Source organism: Oncorhynchus gorbuscha, linkage group LG21, assembly GCF_021184085.1.
Source record: "Oncorhynchus gorbuscha isolate QuinsamMale2020 ecotype Even-year linkage group LG21, OgorEven_v1.0, whole genome shotgun sequence".
NCBI classification, from domain to species: domain Eukaryota; kingdom Metazoa; phylum Chordata; class Actinopteri; order Salmoniformes; family Salmonidae; genus Oncorhynchus; species Oncorhynchus gorbuscha.
Genome location: NC_060193.1, coordinates 45,971,825 through 45,989,086, shown reverse-complemented (window position 1 = coordinate 45,989,086; position 17,262 = coordinate 45,971,825). Strand labels below are relative to the sequence as shown.

The window sequence follows — 17,262 nt, the reverse complement described above, 5'->3', positions numbered from 1 at the left end:
TTCCTTCGCAAACTCTATGAAATGATGACCTCTTCCTTAATATTTGGTCAAATTATAAACGTTGTGTATGGTTTTCTAGAAACAAGTGGCTCAATTTACCCCTTTTGGCTCAATTTACCCCACTCTCCCCTATAACATAAGTGAACCTCAACTATTTTCGACTAGTCAAAGCCTTACAATCAAAGCCAATGCTTAATTTGAAATTATATATAAAAATGTATCTGGCTAAAATGTTATAACTGGATTTGTGAAGTAAGAAGTCTAAAAAAAACAACGGATAATATTATATTTGACGCACTGTATAGACGGTGAGGTGAGATGAGATTCATGAGGATAAGATTAGGCCTTTTTTTTCTTCTCTCCCCTCACATCTCTACGCCTCCTGCCAGTTGCGTGCCCTACTCGTGATGCAGATTTGAGGCGCCAAAACTAATGTCAAGGGGCGGAGCGCGCTTCGGCGCACTCACAGGGCAGGAGGAATTTTGCGAGGCACAAGTGTGCAGAGTAGCACGGAATCCAAGGACTGAAACACACGGAGAGACCTGGCACAGAGATGTGGCTACTGTCTTTCATTTTACCAATTTTGAGGTTGTATTTAGTAGGAGTTAAAGTTCTTCTGTATCAACTGTTCAACAAGCCTTTTACGTTACCAGGTTAGACTTCTGTTCATCCCCGTATTCATTACAGATATTGAATGCAGCAGGACTGGTGATCACTTCTCCTAGCCTTTAACGTTAGCTGCTGGCTAGAGCTGCCTGTTAACGGTAACTACATAGCTAGCTAATGAAGGCTTTCAACAACAATGGCCAAATTGACTGAGAAATTGACTGGCTAGCGAATTAATGTCAAATGCAACCACTGTTAAACAAATTGTCGAGGAATTAATATAACGATATGTCTTAAATCATGCTGCAAGTGTTATGTGGTAGTCCACCACTACTGTACCTATAGCCTTTGTTGTTAGGACATATGATCTGCTTTCCATAACCAGTATTTTAAGCACAAAATATGAATTAATATCAACATTCTATTTTTAAAAATGCGCACAACCCCATACCCAGACCTAGGGTACTTGAACCCTCAATTTAAGTATAGTGTTTGTATGCTCACTGATTCTACAAAAAGAGCAGCCTAGGTCTGTAATAGGAATGTTTAAAAAAATATATACCTATGCACATTTTCAGAATTCATAGTATGCCATAATAACATTCTTTGTAAGGTGAATCACATATCATGATAATCTCACTACATATCTTCATTGCCTTGTGTGAACTATAGTGCATTTGGGTGGATAGGGGTAATCAATTACCTTTATCCCATTTTTCCCCTTATTCACCTCATGTCTGAATGTTGAACTCTTCATGTGAACTTGTAGTCTAGCCTATGCACTGACACAATAGCAATGTTGTATTGTCTCGTTATAGAAATTAGAGCCTAAGCTGTACTGAAGTTAGTTTTAGCCTTGCTTGTGTAATTGGGCCCTATGCTTTATGGTGAGAGACAGAGTCAGGCAATTTTTTGTATCCCAATCAAGATACGACCGGAGATGATTGGATAAACACAATTGTCAATACTCAAAGCAGATTGCATTGTGTCCCCTAGATTTATACACAATGTCCTCCACAGCATGGGAGAGGCAAGCTCAATTCTGTACTGGCTCTTAGAATAATTTATTCAGAGAATAGGTTGAATTACAAATATGAAAAAATGTAGTTAGAGCCTATTAATTAATGTGTTAAAAGCCCCTGTCTGACGTTTTCTTTTGTTATCTCACGCTACCTTTATCTCACTGCCTTTGTTGGGTACTCAGTAATTAGTGAAGGCACCTAAAAGGATATTTGTCAAAGGAACAAAATGGAGGCCAAAGGTGTTTCCTCACTTTGTTTCCTCACTTTGTCGCACATCCAAAGGCAAAAAGTAAAGAATGGAGTTATTTTGGCTTTTACACCGATGCAGACGGGTGTATACTACACTGGAAGAGGATCTTCTGTCGCATATGTATGACTCAAAAGAGCATATTCCGGGCCTCCCGGGTGGCGCAGTGGTTAAGGGTGCTGTACTGCAGCGCCAGCTGTGCCACCAGAGACTCTGGGTTCGCGCCCAGGCTCTGTCGTAACCGGCCACGACCAGGAGGTCCGTGGGACGACGCACAATTGGCATAGCGTCCGGGTTAGGGAGGGCTTGGCCTGTAGGGATTTCCTTGAAATATAAAATGTAAAAAAAGAGAATATTCCAGCAACACCTCCAATCTCATACCACCCGGAGAAGAACCACCCATTTGAGTTCTGTGAATTTGTGAGGATCAACACAGAGCAGATGCGTGAGGCAGTCGCAACGGCCTACTCCAAGATAAAGACTGAACCTATGCAGCAGGGAGCCATCCTGAAGCAGAGCCCAGCATTTGAAAATATCAACTGATGGCATAACATCTGCGATCTTCAGGTTTGTCTGTGAAGGGATGTACACTTCACAGGATGGCTCCCTGCTGCATAGGTTCAGTCTTTATCTGTGGCGGAAGAATCCAGTTTCAGGCACTTTTAAGGACTGCAGATCCAAGGTACTTGCCCCCTAGCAGAATCGACGTGGCAATGAAGGCCCTACCACAGAGGTACAATCAGATCCGAGGTGCAGTGCTGGGTGAGGTGGCAGGGGTGGTGAACTGCGGTGTCTCAACTGACCTTTGGCAAAGCCAAACTCAGAACAGGACCTACTACTATCTCCCTGTCCATGCACTCTCTGAACCAAAACGGACTAGGTTCCGGTTTCTCCATGAGTTCCAGGTGCCTGTAAACTTTTGAAGTTCCAGAGCTGAGAATATTACCTGAGCATTGTACGAAGCCTTTGTTGAATGGGGGATAACTTACAAAGTCAACGGTGCCACCATTAACGGTTCATTGGACATTGTGAAAGCTTGCTCTCTTCTGGATCTATCCATGCAGATGCCTTGCCTTTGCCACACCATAAATTGAGGGATGGACAAGGCCTTTCAGCTGTTAACAGATTTCTGGGACGTCGCCGTTTTGATTATTTCCAGCAGTCCATGATGGCTATGTATCTGCTGTGTGAGAAGCAGAGGCAGCAAGGCCTAGCCCAGTGTGTCCTCATCAGAGACAGGGTCCGATCCTGGGTGTCCACGCTGACTATGCTCCAGCGCCTGAAAGAGCTGCAGGCCATTATCAGTGTGGTACTCATGGAGGACAGTGACAACCATCAGCTGAGTTTCAAGGACAGTGAATGGAACATGGTTGAGGGATTGATTGGAGTTCTGCAACCTTTCAAACTGGTAGCTGACATGATAACAGACTGTAGATATCCTACCATTTAGTATGGTGAGGACATGCTGCTGAACACAACCCTCAAGGCCAAAGAAGGGGACACAAAAGAGGTTGGCATGGCCAAAGAGGTCATCTCCAAGGTGTTGTCCAGCACCTACCCACAGACGCCTGAGATTGAAACATTTCTCAACGTCGGCACTTTCCTGGATCCCCGTTACAAGATTCTTCCTTTCTTGTCCCCCCATGACCGCTCCCAAGTAGAGAGTAAAAGTCATTGAGGAGGCCAAAGCCATTCTTGAGAAACAGAGGAATGAGAATGTGGTCACAGATAAATTGGCTCTTCTTTCTGATGAGCCACCCAACAAAAAACAGACTCTTGACAAACCGTTTCCTTCATGTAGCAATGCAGGCAACCCTTTGGCTGTGATATTTTGCCAGTCAGGCAATAACGAGAACCAAGAGGAGCTACACGCTCAGGTCGTGGAAGAGCTGAGCAACATCAAATCCCAGAAGCTCCTGGGTCTCAACGAAGACCCTCTCCATTGGTGGTCCGATCGTATGGGCTTATTCCCTACTCTCCCCAAGGTGCTCCAGAAGTACTGGTGTGTCCCCGCCACTAGTGTCCCCTCACACAGACTATTCAGCTCCTCGGGGACTTTCTTCTGTGGTAAGAGGAACTACCTCACCCTGGCACATGTAGACCAACAGGTGTTTCTCTATGAAAACTCACGGCGCTGCCATGAGTCTGAACCTATTGAGGATGACTGGGGAATGGGGCTTGGGACTGGAGCAGGACTCTGGGTCAGACCATGGAATAACTGGGCAGGCCGCTGCCCACTACCAAACAGTTACATTACCCTAATCCTAAAGGAAATACTTAACTAAATGTCCTCAGCATATATTCTTATGTTGTCTACTAGTAAAAAGGATTTATGTGAGTGTAACATCTGGTGAATTTTCTATTTCTGATCATGCTGCAATTTTATTTGATTAACTATTTGATGTAGGGCTAAATGTATTTTAATGTCCCAAATGTTCAAGTAATTTCTGAGTCCTTGTTTGCTTTGCTCTTTGAAGTCCTTAGACTGTTTAAGATGTCTTTACAGTACGTTTGAGATAAGCTTTTGACGTGCCAAGCTTTGTTATCTGTACTGAACTCTCAGAAGAACATAAAGTATAACCTATGTCATTTGAATCTCTGCTTGCTCGTGTTCATTTTGTGTTCAATGTGTCCAATACAATTTCCTCAGATGAGTCTCGATGGGACTACTAAGGTATCAAATTGCATTTATAGGCTTCTCCTCGGTGTTACAGTTGTTTCGGGAAAGGAAATCAGCAACGAACTGCCCATTTAACCACCCACCAGCCGGCACTCGAAAATGTGATGCAAATCTGATGGGGAGAAATGTAATAGAGTTGAAATCTCAACCATCCTGATTACCCTCAGTGCATAGATACGCACTGCCGCTCTAATTTTAGTCATGCTAAACTGTCTGGCCACTGCAGGCTGTGCTTTGTGTGCTTGTTGCGCAAGGTCGTTTTATCTTCAGGGGCAGGAACTGTTGTCAAGCAAAATGGATCTATTTGGCATCGATATTGAAGGGTTCTACCTCCCTGCGTGTTTCAGGACTAGAGGTCGTTACGGACATATTTACCTGTGACTCACTCAACTTCAGTCCGACCCCACACTGCACACTTCAATAACTGCAGATTATAACCCAATGTATTCTCTGTTCCAACACAAATTGCCCCAAAATGGAAGTACTGTGTGTTTTATAATGGGCAAAACAAAATGAAGTCACTTAGCGGAATTATGCTTTGATTGCTCGTAATTGAGTTGTTCTCAGTGATATGTTGGACTGGATGGAATAAATACGCCTGTTTGTATCAACCCATAGATGTTCCATTGTATTGCAAGGCGATGGCAACGTATGGACCTTAGTTTGCTTTCTCTTCCTCACACAGTTTTGCCCACACAAAATGGAAGGGTTGCCATAGTGACGGGGGGTGCCCGAGGAATGGGTTATGAGACTGCAAGACACCTGGCCAGGCTTGGCATGCATGTGGTTATAGGTATTGTACACACACCCTTTGGTCATGACTCAGTAATCTCCCAAATCATTCTAAAATGCTCAATTCAACATAGTTTAATATAGCCTGTGTGCTTAACATCCTTAGGTTCATGTTTTGTTCAATTGTAGCTTCTGTTGCACTGATTTTCACTACAGTCCATAAGGGAATCTTCGAAACATTGCTAACACATCCCTGCCTAAGGCAGTTATTTCCTAACCTAATCAAATCTGACTCTTCAATCAAATGTAATAGGGTATTGCAAGGAAATCATTATTAATGTAAGTGTCACTGCTTCAATTAATCAATGAAACCCAAATCAGGAGTGTAGGTTTAGTCTTTCACTTGGCTCTCCCTGGTCTCTATGATGAGGGGAGGATACCTGGTGCTCCAGAGTACCCCAATTCATTCATCCCTCCCTCCATCCTCTTTTTCCCCCCTCATCTTTTCTCTCCTCCAGCTGGGAACTCTGAAGAGGAAGGCCTGCAAGCTGTGAAGAAGATCCACGAAGAGGGCAGCGAGGGGAAAGGTAATTTCCTCATAATAATTTCCCTTACAGCCTCTCTCCCGCTCTGTCTCTATCGTTTCCACACAGCCATTACAGAATAAATAGGCTACCTCTCAAATAGGTCCGCTCCTATACACAGGCAATAAAGCTATTCAGACATAGGTCTATGTACATGAGTGCCCTGGCTTTTAGCTGTGTTTCCCTGGGTAGAAATGTGGGTGCACGTTGGCAAGAGTAAACTACTCCACCTGCACCTTGTCAGAGAAGGTTTGGACGCCAAAGTCCATTCCAAAGGCAATTATCTAAAGGCTGCAGGTTTTCTCTAAATATTCCCTTAAATTGACCTTTTCCATTTATTTTGATAAAAGCAAAGCCGTGTCACACGAATGGGAGCAGGGGAAAGGCGAGGGAGATGTTTGAGTACGAGGAGGAAAGCGAACTGCTGCCAACCAGTCTCAGTTTCATTGTCATGCAGATGTGATTTAAAAAGAGGCTGTTTGGAAAGGAGCAGGGTAGACAGCATCTTTTGATCCCAAGCAGGCAGCTTCTCTCTTCCCTTCCTCGCTGGTGCTAAGATGACAATGATCGTAGGACAGCTCCAGTCAGCCAGGGTAACACAGAATAATGATGACAGACGTGGAAATGAGAAATGGGCTTGTTTGTATTAAAAACAAGAAATGTCCCCCTGGTGCCTGGAATCCCCCTCTCCGCCCAGCCCTGGCATGTACTGTCAGGCAAGCAGTGTTTAGCAAACCTCTTAACAAGTTATGTGGGAGGCAAAACGGTAAGAGTTCCTACATGAACAGGGATATCTGGTTGTCTTATATAGTGTGTTCTAGTCGGCCTGAGAGCCAATTACAATGTCTACCATATAGATGCATTTCTGAGCTCATTTTTGTATGTGTATTTCATGCCCCTCCTATATCTGAGCACGTTTGTTATTAGCTCTATATGTCGGAGTTTGTCCACATTTCCCCAACACATAATCACTCCATATCACTGTGTTTGTTTGCTGTCTAAGATTGGATGGTTGAGGAAATGTTGGTGTGGCATGTCACCAGGAATTCTCCTCTGACCTTTGTAGGGCCAGAATGTCTAACCTTGCTTCATCAGCAGCATACGGAGACAATAGAACAGATTTGTGTGTTGTCAGAATGTGTTTGCTAAATCACCAGCCAGGCAAGACAATGTTTAGAGACAGTAGCTTCAGGTCCTATTAAGCCTAATTTATTCAGCCCCCTTCACAGTTTAACCTTGTTCCCTATTCAAGACTGACCACTTCAGAGACGTCTACATAAGAGGGGAAACCAACCAGGGCCCGGTTTCCCATAGAAATGGAATGTATCGGCTCCAGGGGATTTTAATTAAGAGAATCTGTTCCCAAGTATTCCCACTCATAATAGAGATACACATGATGGTATACAAATGTAAGCAAGGTTTGAAATTATTATGTATTTGTAGCCTTCAAATTATTTGTAATTATGTTCTGGCCTACGGCCATCCACTCAAGAAAAAATCTAGTTGGCTTATTCTAATGCTTACCCTATGTAATCTATGCAGTTACTCCACCTCAAGAATTGCATTTGGCGAAAGGCTCGGCACACGCATACTCAGGCTGACTGACTCTCGTTCAGGCAAATGAGAAATAAGTGCAATCAGACTATCCGGAAGGCCAAAGTTAGTTACTTTAAAAAGCAGTTCTCTCTCTGTGGGTCTAACCCCAAGAAGTTCTGGAAAACGGTTCTGGAAAAGACCTGGAGAATAAACACTCCTCACAGCTGCCCGTGTCCCTTAAAGTTGATGATGTGGTTACTGACAAGAAACACATAGCCGAGCTCTTTAAATCACCACTTCATTTAGTCAGGATTTCTTTTTGACTCAACCATGCATCCTTGACCGTCCAACATTTCCTCAACTTCCACCCCTTCTAATGCGACTAGCCCCGATGCTCCTCCCTCTTTTTCCCCTGCACCGCTACAAAGTTTCCCCCTGCAGACGGTCACTGAGTCTGAGGTGCTAAAAGAGCTCCTTAAACTTAAACCAAAAAAAACCCATCTGGGTCAGATGGTTTAGTCCCTTTCTTCTTTAACTTCTTGCGGCGAGCCATCCTGGATCCGGGATCGTGAATACAGCCTCACGCTCATTACCATAATGCAACGTTAACTATTCATGAAAATCGCTAATTAAATTAAATCAATATGCTAGCTCTCAAGCTTAGCCTTTTGTTAACAACACTGTCATCTCAGGTTTTCAAAAATATGCTTCTCAACCATAGCAAAACTAGCATTTGTGTAACTGTATTGATAACTATTGATAGCTAGCATTAGCATTTAGCGTTAGCATTCAGCAGGCAACATTTTCACAAAAACCAGAAAACCATTCAAATAAAATCATTTACCTTTGAAGAACTTCGGATGTTTTCAATGAGGAGACTCTCAGTTAGATAGCAAATGTTCAGTTTTTCCTGAAAGATTATTTGTGCAGGAGAAATCGGTCCGTTTTCTGCGTCATGTTTGGCTACCAAAAAAAAAACGAAAATTCAGTTATAAAAACGGTGTTTTTCACATATCTCTTCGATGATATATTGTTCATGGAAGTGTATTTTCTCCTCTGAATCCCATGGCAAAATGCATGCAGCTGAAGATTACGCACCAATTTTGACAAAGGACACCGGGCGGACCCCTGGCAAATGTAGTCTCTTATGCCCAAACTTCCAATGATATGCCTACAAATACGTCACAATGCTGCAGACATCTTGGACGAACGGCAGAGAGCTTAGGCTCATTCATGGCACATTCACAGCCATATAAGGAGACAATGGGAAACAGAGCCTCAAAAATTCAGCTCATTTCCTGTTTGAGGTTTCATCTTGGTTTCGCCTGTAGCATGAGTTCTGTGGCACTCACAGATCATATTTTTGCAGTTTTGAAAACGTCAGAGTGTTTTCTTTCCAAAGCTGCCAATTATATGCATAGTCGAGCATCTTTTCGTGACAAAATATTGCGCTTAAAACGGGCACGTTTTTTAATCCAATAATGACATAGCGCCCCTATAGGTTCAAGAGGTTAAGGTTGCTGACCCTATCATCACCAAGCAATTTAAAGGGGGAGATCAAGTTGATCCTAACTGTTATAGGGCTATTTCTATGTTGCCCTGTTTATCAAAAGTGCTGGAAAAACTTGTCAATAATCATCTCACTGGCTTTCTTGATGTCTTCGTAATCTGCTTTCACTGCAGCCTTAAGGGTCCTCAATGATGTCACCATTGCCCTTGATTCTAAGCAATGTTGTGCTGCTATTTTCATTGACTTGGCCAATGCTTTTGATATGGTTGACTATTCCATTATTGTGTGCTAAAGAGTATTTATGTCTCTAAGGGGTGTTTGGCATGGTTTGCTAACTACCTCTCTCAAAGAGTGCAGTGTATAAAGTCAGAACATCTGCTGTCTCAGCCACTGCCTGTCACCAAGGGTGTACCCCAAGGCACGAGCCTAGGCCCCATGCTCTTCTCAATTTACATCAACAACATAGCTCAGGCAGTAGGAAGCTCTCTCAGCCATTTATATGCAGATGATAGTCTTATACTCAGCTGGCCCCTCCCTGGATTTTGTGTTAAATGTTCAACAACAAGCTTTCTCTGCCCTTAACCTTGTTCTGAACACCTCCAAAACAAAGGTCATGTGGTTTGGTAAGAAGAATGCCGGTCTCCCCACAGGTGTGATTACTACCTCTGAGGGTTTAGAGCTTGAGGTAGTCACCTCATACAAGTACTTGGGAGTATGGCTAGACGGTACACAGTCCTTTTCTCAGCTGCAGGCTGAGGTTAAATCTAGACGTGGTTTCCTCTATCGTAATTGCTCCTGTTTCACCCCAGCTGCCAAACCCTGATTCAGATGACCTACCTACCCATGCTAGATTACGGAGATGTAATTTATAGATCGGCAGGTAAGGGTGCTCTTGAGCGATAAGATGTTCATTACCATTCGGCCATCAGATTTACCACCAATGCTCCTTATAGGACACATCACTGCATTCTATACTCCTCTGTAAACTGGTAATCTCTGTACCCGTCGCAAGACCCCCTGGTTGATGCTTATTTATGAAACACTCTTAGGACCCACTCCCCCCTATCTGAGTTATCTACTGCAGCCTTAATCCTCCACATACAGCACCCGTCATGCCCGTCACATTCTGTTAAAGGTCCCCAAAGCACACACATCCCTGGGTCGCTCGTATTTTCAGTTCGCTGCAGCTAGCGACTGGAACGAGTTGCAACAAACACTTCAACTGGACAGTTTTATCTCAATCTTTTCATTCAAAGACTCAATCACGGACACTCTTACTGACAGTTGTGACTGCTTTGCGTGATGTATGGTTGTCTCTACCTTCTTGCCCCCTGCGCTGTTGTCTGTGCCCAATAATGTTTGTGCCCTGTTTTGTGTTGCTACCATGTTGTGCTGCTGCTAAGCTGTGTTGCTACCATGTTGTTGTCTTGCTACCATGCTGTTTTGTCATGTGTTGCTGCCATGCTATGTTGTTGTGTTAGGTCTCTCTTTATGTAGTGTTGTGTTGTCTCTCTTGTCGTGATTTGTGTTTTGTTTTTATCTAATTTATTTGTACTTTTAAACCCAGGGCCCCGTCCCCGCAGGAGGCCTTTTGCCTTTTGGTAGGCCGTCATTGTAAATAAGAATTTGTTCTTAACCACTTGCTCCTACCTGGCACGCAGGCGTCCCATCTAGAGCTCTGGAAATGCAAATGCACTACGCTAAATGCTAATAGTATTAGTTAAAACTCAAACGTTCATTAAAATACACATGCAGGGTATTGAATTAAAGCTACACTCGTTGTGAATTCAGGCAACAAGTCAGATTTTTAAAATGCTTTTCGGTGAAAGCATGAGAAGCTATTATCTGATAGCATGTAACACCCCAAAAGACCCGCAGGGGACGTAAACAAAATAATTAGCATAGTCGGCGCTACACAAACCGCACAAATAAAATATCAAACATTCATTACCTTTGACCATCTTCTTTGTTGGCACTCCTAGATGTCCCATAATCACTATTGGGTCTTTTTTTCGATTAAATCGGTCCATATATAGCCTAGATATCGATCTATGAAGACTGTGTGATAAACGGAAAAAATAGCGTTTCATTACGTAACGTTTAAAATTCAAAAAGTCAACGATAAACTTTCACAAAACACTTCGAAATACTTTTGTAATGCAACTTTAGGTATTAGTAAACGTTAATAAGCGATCAAATTAATCACGAGACGAAGTGTTTTCTATAGGGGTCCGTCTTGAAATACTGTCCGTGTATTTCTCAACCAAAATATCCGGTCGGAGACCTGAAGAAAAAGCCTTTCTCTTGTTCGTTTGACCAAGAAACAAACCTCAGCCATATTTAATGTCTTTCGCCCATAACAATGGGTTGAAGCGGCGGATGGATATATTTTTCCACTTTCAGTGATCAGATTTTCCTGCACTTTTCAATGAAACGCACGTTCTGTTAAAGTCACAGCCGTGATTTAACCAGTTTTATAAACGTCTGAGTGTTTTCTATCCACACATACTAATCATATGCATATACTATATTCCTGGCATGAGTAGCAGGGCGCTGAAATGTTGCGCGATTTTTAACAGAATGTTCGAAAAAGTAGAGGGTCGACTGAAGAGGTTAACTGACTTGCCTAGTTAAACAAAACACTAAATTAAGATTTGGCACATCATTGCGCACATGTTAGGCTACACATTGGTAAATATATTGAGGCAAACATTACAGACAGTAGCGTAGCTAAATAAAACTAAATTGAATGAACATTACATTTAGTTCAATATCATTTAAATACATGCCTATATATAGCCTACTGTATGGATATTGTAATACAGTTATCTCGGTTTTCATTTGAAGCATCATAATATCCTTTGCTTGTTTGTAACAATTGCAAAGACATTGGCGACTTTGTATTTGTATTCTTCCTGAAGTTATCTGCGGTCACAGAAAGACAGATAAACAAGTAGATTTTGTGTTCACTGAGATCTTCTGTGTATGAAGTGACGCGGACAGGCAAAAAACCCGATGCACTCGTCTGTTCTACGAATGGTCTGAGACAGCCATTACAGAACACGCGTTTCTCAAGGGCAACTGTAGTGCCCACGGTTTTGTAAAACAGTGCCGAGATTTAAAGGTGATCCGACAAAGTTCTAACGATGAATTTAACCTCAAAATGGTTTTTGGGAAGCAGGGCCCAGAACTATGGACGTCCGCGTGCCATTGACCAGAATATCAACAGTCAATTCCTCCGATGATTCTACAAACCAGCAAAAACAGCCAGATCTAGTTGAAAATCCAGCAGGTGAATGCTATAACACACCGCGACGTGGCCAAACGATTGGACAGACACCGCGGCTTTTAGCTGTTTGCCGTCGCCGTGTCTGAGCCTTTGTCCATTCAACACGTTTTGCTGTAACACTGTGGGACCGCGACCGCTGTACTACTGTACAGTCAACCTGTTATTTACGGTTATTTGGAAACGTACAGCATCTGCAGGGTCTCGGCAATGAAAGTTGGTGACATTATTTTTTAAAGTGTCATAGACAGCCCAGCGTTTTAGTTTGCGACACCAGTGGCTGCATCCATCTCCTTTAACGACTTCCTGACTTCCATACCACCTTTCTGCAACGGAGAGTGAGAGATGAATCTCATGCCAATGGGACATCCAGCTTATTTGCCATCCAATCTGCCTTCTCCTTTTTCTGAGCAGCATCAATCTATCCTATAAGCTCCTAGAAATTGTGGATGATCAATCTCTTATCCGAGTTGCCGCTGGATGGTCAAACTAGCAGCCAGCCTGTTGCCTTTCCTCTGTCCTGTTATTGGACAGCAGCTGGTCAGTGTGTCTATGTACAGCAGCGGTCAGAACTGGTCAGAGAGAGAATGTAATTCAGTATTTCAACACGTCTTTGGATGAGACATCTTTGTTGATTTTTCAGATGGCACGACGCCTTCTAGTCTGTGCCCTCCAGCTGGCTATTTGGCACTGTGACTAGTCTGGAGGATACCCTTCATTCCTTCATGACAGGTCTGGCACCATGACAAAGCTCTGGCACTAGAGATGAACTGGAACAATATTTACTACAGCATGGGTATTTTTTCCAATTAATTATTGTAATCTATGCAAATATTGGACTGTGATTTAGAATAGATTGGGGATAGCTTATTGGGGATCACACATTCTCAGTTGGGTTATTACATTTTTTATGGCTATGTTCATTTTTTGGAGGATAAATGCACAGTAAAATCCTAAGAGCTTGATATTTACAAGAGTTTAAGTGTTGGAGAAGAAGAAAGGAAGGAGGAGAAAGGGAATAATTGTGCGTTCGTTTTGGATATCTGTACGGTGTTAGATGAGTTCCACTGCAATGATTTCTAAAGCATATAACCACCATATAGTTAGTCATACAAGGGACAATTTCTACTCTTTGTAAATCACAGTCTCTTGGGATGACCTTATACAAGCCATTAGCCGGGCAAATGCTTTGTTATCTCCCACTTAAGATACGACATCGTTAGCTAGCAAGGCCTTTGTTGACTCACTGTGACACACTGATTATTACAGAGAGATGTCCTCTGTCCTTTCCTCAATTGACCTCTCTGACCCCTCGCTTTGCACAAATTTGTTCAGTACAGTTATGGGTTGTTAGTATATACACACACACATATCTCCTATGGGTCTTTCCTAGTACCCTTATGAAGCCATTTACAAAAAGACTTTAACAATAAAAGGTAGGAAAACTTCAATTTTCCTACCAAGCGTTGCTGAATATCTTTTAATCTGTAGTACTCATTCCCAACAGAACATCTACTTTTATCGTGGATTTCTCTAGCTTTCTCTACTCTTATTTTATGGAGCCATTTATACGTCAGCTCAACAATGCTTGAAACACTGTTCACTCTTTACACTCAGTGGGGAAGAGTCCCGTGATTAGTGTAATGCAGAGTAATTATTGGACAGTAATTTGTTTAATTATGTGCTTGAGCACTTGGTTCGGGGACGCCACAAGCTGTACCAAGTGGTTCAGAGATATGACATTCTGATTCGTGTGCGTGTGCGTGTGTGTGTGTGGGGGGCTAATGTCATTACTCAATACTATTGTGTTAAACCCTGGATTCCTAGCCATGGAGCGAGCTTCAGTCATGACATTCTTGTTCCTGTCTCATTATAGCGTTGACTTTTAAAATGCTTTGACTTCATTTAATTAGGATTTAATGTGGCCCTTTTTTTCTCTCTTTTTTAAAAACGTTGGAGCAGTTATCAAGATACAAACGGTATCTATTTGCCTCGCACTGTTATGCAGATGGGTAAAGTTCAGTGAAGCACTCTGTCCACTCTGTCTCTTCCTGTGGGTGATGGAAATAAACGCGCTGTCATTTGGCCCATCAGAATGATTCCTGCGTACACAATTAACTCTCCACCTTTTCTTGTAACGTTTCGTCGGTTATAGTTTCCATACCAGGGCATATTGGATATACATCTACATGTGCTTTGTGCTCTTTTATTACACTGCTGATGAGATCATGTTTAATTCATGCCAGGTCACTGAGTGTATTGCCATAATGTAATCTACCTCGTTGTTCAGTTTTAGTCTCATGGTTTATTGTGTACTACTGAATGAGACCATGGCTTATCATACTGCTGTTTATCCTTCAGGGGGAAAGGAAGTATAAGATTAGGATTTGCATAATTAGGATTCCTGAGATGTTACGTGCAAGGAGGGTGCTTTATGTGTATGAGGAGAGAGGACTTTATGCATATAATATTTACTTAGAAGTTTCTACTCATTGAAAGCCTTTGCAATAATCTGTCTTGCCATTTATGGACTGGTGTGTCAATGGTTGATGTAAAGCTAAATTAAAGGAGGACGTCTTGTCCTGACCAGTGTTAGTACTACTGTAGCTAATCATATGTCTATGTTAGGGTTAGGGTTGGGGTGGAAGGTAGCCTATAGTGGTTAGAGCGTTGGACTAGTAAGCGAAAGGTTCCAAGATCGAATCCCCGAGCTGACAAGGTAAAAATCTGTCATTCTGTCCCTGAACAATGCAGTTAACCCACTGTTCCTCGGCCGTCATTGGAAAACATAATCTAGTTAAATAAAAAAATGTTTTTAAAGGGTTAGGGTTGTATCTCCCTCACTAACTTTAAGCATCAGCTATTTGAGCAGCTCACCAATCGCTGCAGCTGTACACAGCCCATCTGTAAATAGCCCAACCAACTACCTACCTCATCCCCATATTGTTTTTATTTACTTTTTTTTGCTCTTTTGCAGACCAGTATTTCTATTTGCACATCATCATCTGCACATCTATCACTCCAGTGTTAATTTGCTAAATTGTAATTACTTCACTACTATGGCCTATTTATTGCCTTACCTCCTTACTCCCATTTGCACACACTGTATATAGCTTTTTCTATTGTTATTGACTGTTCTCTTGTTTATTCCATGTGTAACTCTGTGTTGTTGTTTTTTGTCGCACTGCTTTGCTTTTTCTTGGCCAGGTCGCAGTTGTAAATGAAAACTTGTTCTCAACTGGCCTACCTGGTTAAATAAAGGTGAAATAAAAAATTTAATAAAAAAATGTATTATAGCATAGGAAAATTGTAATGTTTGTTTGTAATTTGTTGATGCCTGTATATAGTTGAAATCGGAAGTTTACATACACCTTAGCCAAATAAATTTAAACACAGTTTTTCACAATTCCTGACATTTAATCCTGTAAAAAAATTCCTGTCTAAGGGCAGTTAGGATCACCACTTTATTTAAGAATGTGAAATGTCAGAATAATAGTAGAGAGAATGATTTATTTCAGCTTTTATTTCTTTCATCACATTCCCAGTGGGTCAGAAGTTTACATACACTCAATAGGTATTTGGTAGCATTGTCTTTAAATTGTTTAACTTGGGTCAAACGTTTTGGGTAGCTTTCCACAAGCTTCCCACAATAAATTGGGTGAATTTTGGCCAATTCCTGCTGACAGAGCTGGTGTAACAGAGTCAGGTTTGTAATCCTCCTTGTTCACACATGCTTTTTCAGTTATGCCCACAAATTTTCTATGGGATTGAGGTCAGGGCTTTGTGATGGCCACTCCAATACCTTGACTTTGTTGTCCTTAAGCCATTTTGCCACAACTTTCAAAGTATGCTTGATGTCTTCAGATGTTGCTTCAATTTATCCATATAATTTTCCTGCTTCATGATGCCATCTATTTTGTGAAGTGCACCAGTCTCCTGCAGCAAAGCACCCCACAACATGATGATGCCACCCCTGTGCTTCACGGTTGGGATGGTGTTCTTTTGCTTGCAAGATTCCCCCTTTTTCCTCCAAACATAACGATGGTCATTATGGCCAAACAGTTCTATTTTTGTTTCATCAGACCAGAGGACATTTATCAAAAAAGTACGATCTTTCTCCCCATGTGCAGTTGAAAACTGTAGTCTGGCTTTTTTATGGCGGTTTTGGAGCAGAGCGGCCTTTCAGGTTATGTCGATATAGGACTCGTTTTACTGTGGATATAGATACTTTTGTACCTGTTTCCTCCAGCATCTTCACAAGGTCCTTTGCTGTTGTTCTGGGATTGATTTGCACTTTTCACACCAAAGTACGTTCATCTCTAGGAGACAGAATGTGTCTCCTTCCTGAGCGGTATGACGGCTGCGTGGTCCCATGGTGTTTATACTTGCATATTATTGTTTGTACCGATGAACGTGGTAACTTCAGGCGTTTGGAAATTGCTCCCAAAGATGTACCAGGCTTGTGGAGATTGGCTGATTTCTTTTGATTTTCCCATGATGTCAAGCAAAGAGGCACTGAGTTTGAAGGTAGGCCTTGAAATACATCCACAAGTATACCTTCAATTGACTCAAATGATGTCAATTAGCCTTCTAAAGCCATGACATCATTGTCTGGAATTTTCCAAGCTGTTTAAAGGCACAGTCAACTATTCAACTACTTAGTATGTAGACTTCTGACCCACTGGAATTGTGATACAATAAGTCAAATAATCTGTCTGTAAACAATTGTTGGAAAAATTACTTGCACAATGTAGATGTCCTAACCGACAAAACTATAGTTTGTTAACAAGAAATTTGTGGAGTGGTTGAAAAATGAGTTTTAATGACTCCAACCTAAGTGTATGTAAACTTCCGACTTCAACTGTATTTAGGCATAGAAGAGTGTTAATGTTGTTTGTATGTTTTGTGTTCTGTACACAGTGGAATTTCTGATCCTGGACCTGTTTTCCCTGAAGTCGGTACGGCAGTTTGTCCACAGGTTTAAAGCCAGGGCTCTACCACTTCACGTCCTTGTCAACAATGGTACGTATACACCAAGCAACCTCGTTATTCAATATAC

At 42.0% G+C, this 17,262-nt stretch overlaps 1 protein-coding gene and 1 pseudogene across 3 annotated transcripts in view; both read left to right on the top strand.

The window, feature by feature from the left end:
* Nucleotides 1-17,262, top strand: part of LOC124008657 (dehydrogenase/reductase SDR family member on chromosome X-like) — a 30,000-nt gene that overhangs the window by 6,327 nt on the left and 6,411 nt on the right. Inside the window, exons 1-5 of one of the 3 annotated variants that reach the window (XM_046320134.1) lie at nucleotides 482-588; nucleotides 688-764; nucleotides 5,241-5,348; nucleotides 5,806-5,874; nucleotides 17,124-17,225. In XM_046320134.1, coding sequence (XP_046176090.1) covers nucleotides 5,294-5,348; nucleotides 5,806-5,874; nucleotides 17,124-17,225 — 226 coding nt within the window. In that variant the 5' untranslated portion in view covers nucleotides 482-588; nucleotides 688-764; nucleotides 5,241-5,293. Of the gene's footprint in view, nucleotides 1-479; nucleotides 654-687; nucleotides 765-5,240; nucleotides 5,349-5,805; nucleotides 5,875-17,123; nucleotides 17,226-17,262 lie in introns of those variants that run through there. The other 2 variants (XM_046320133.1, XM_046320135.1) reach the window with 2 other exon arrangements.
* On the top strand, nucleotides 2,462-4,333 carry LOC124008655 (annotated as a pseudogene).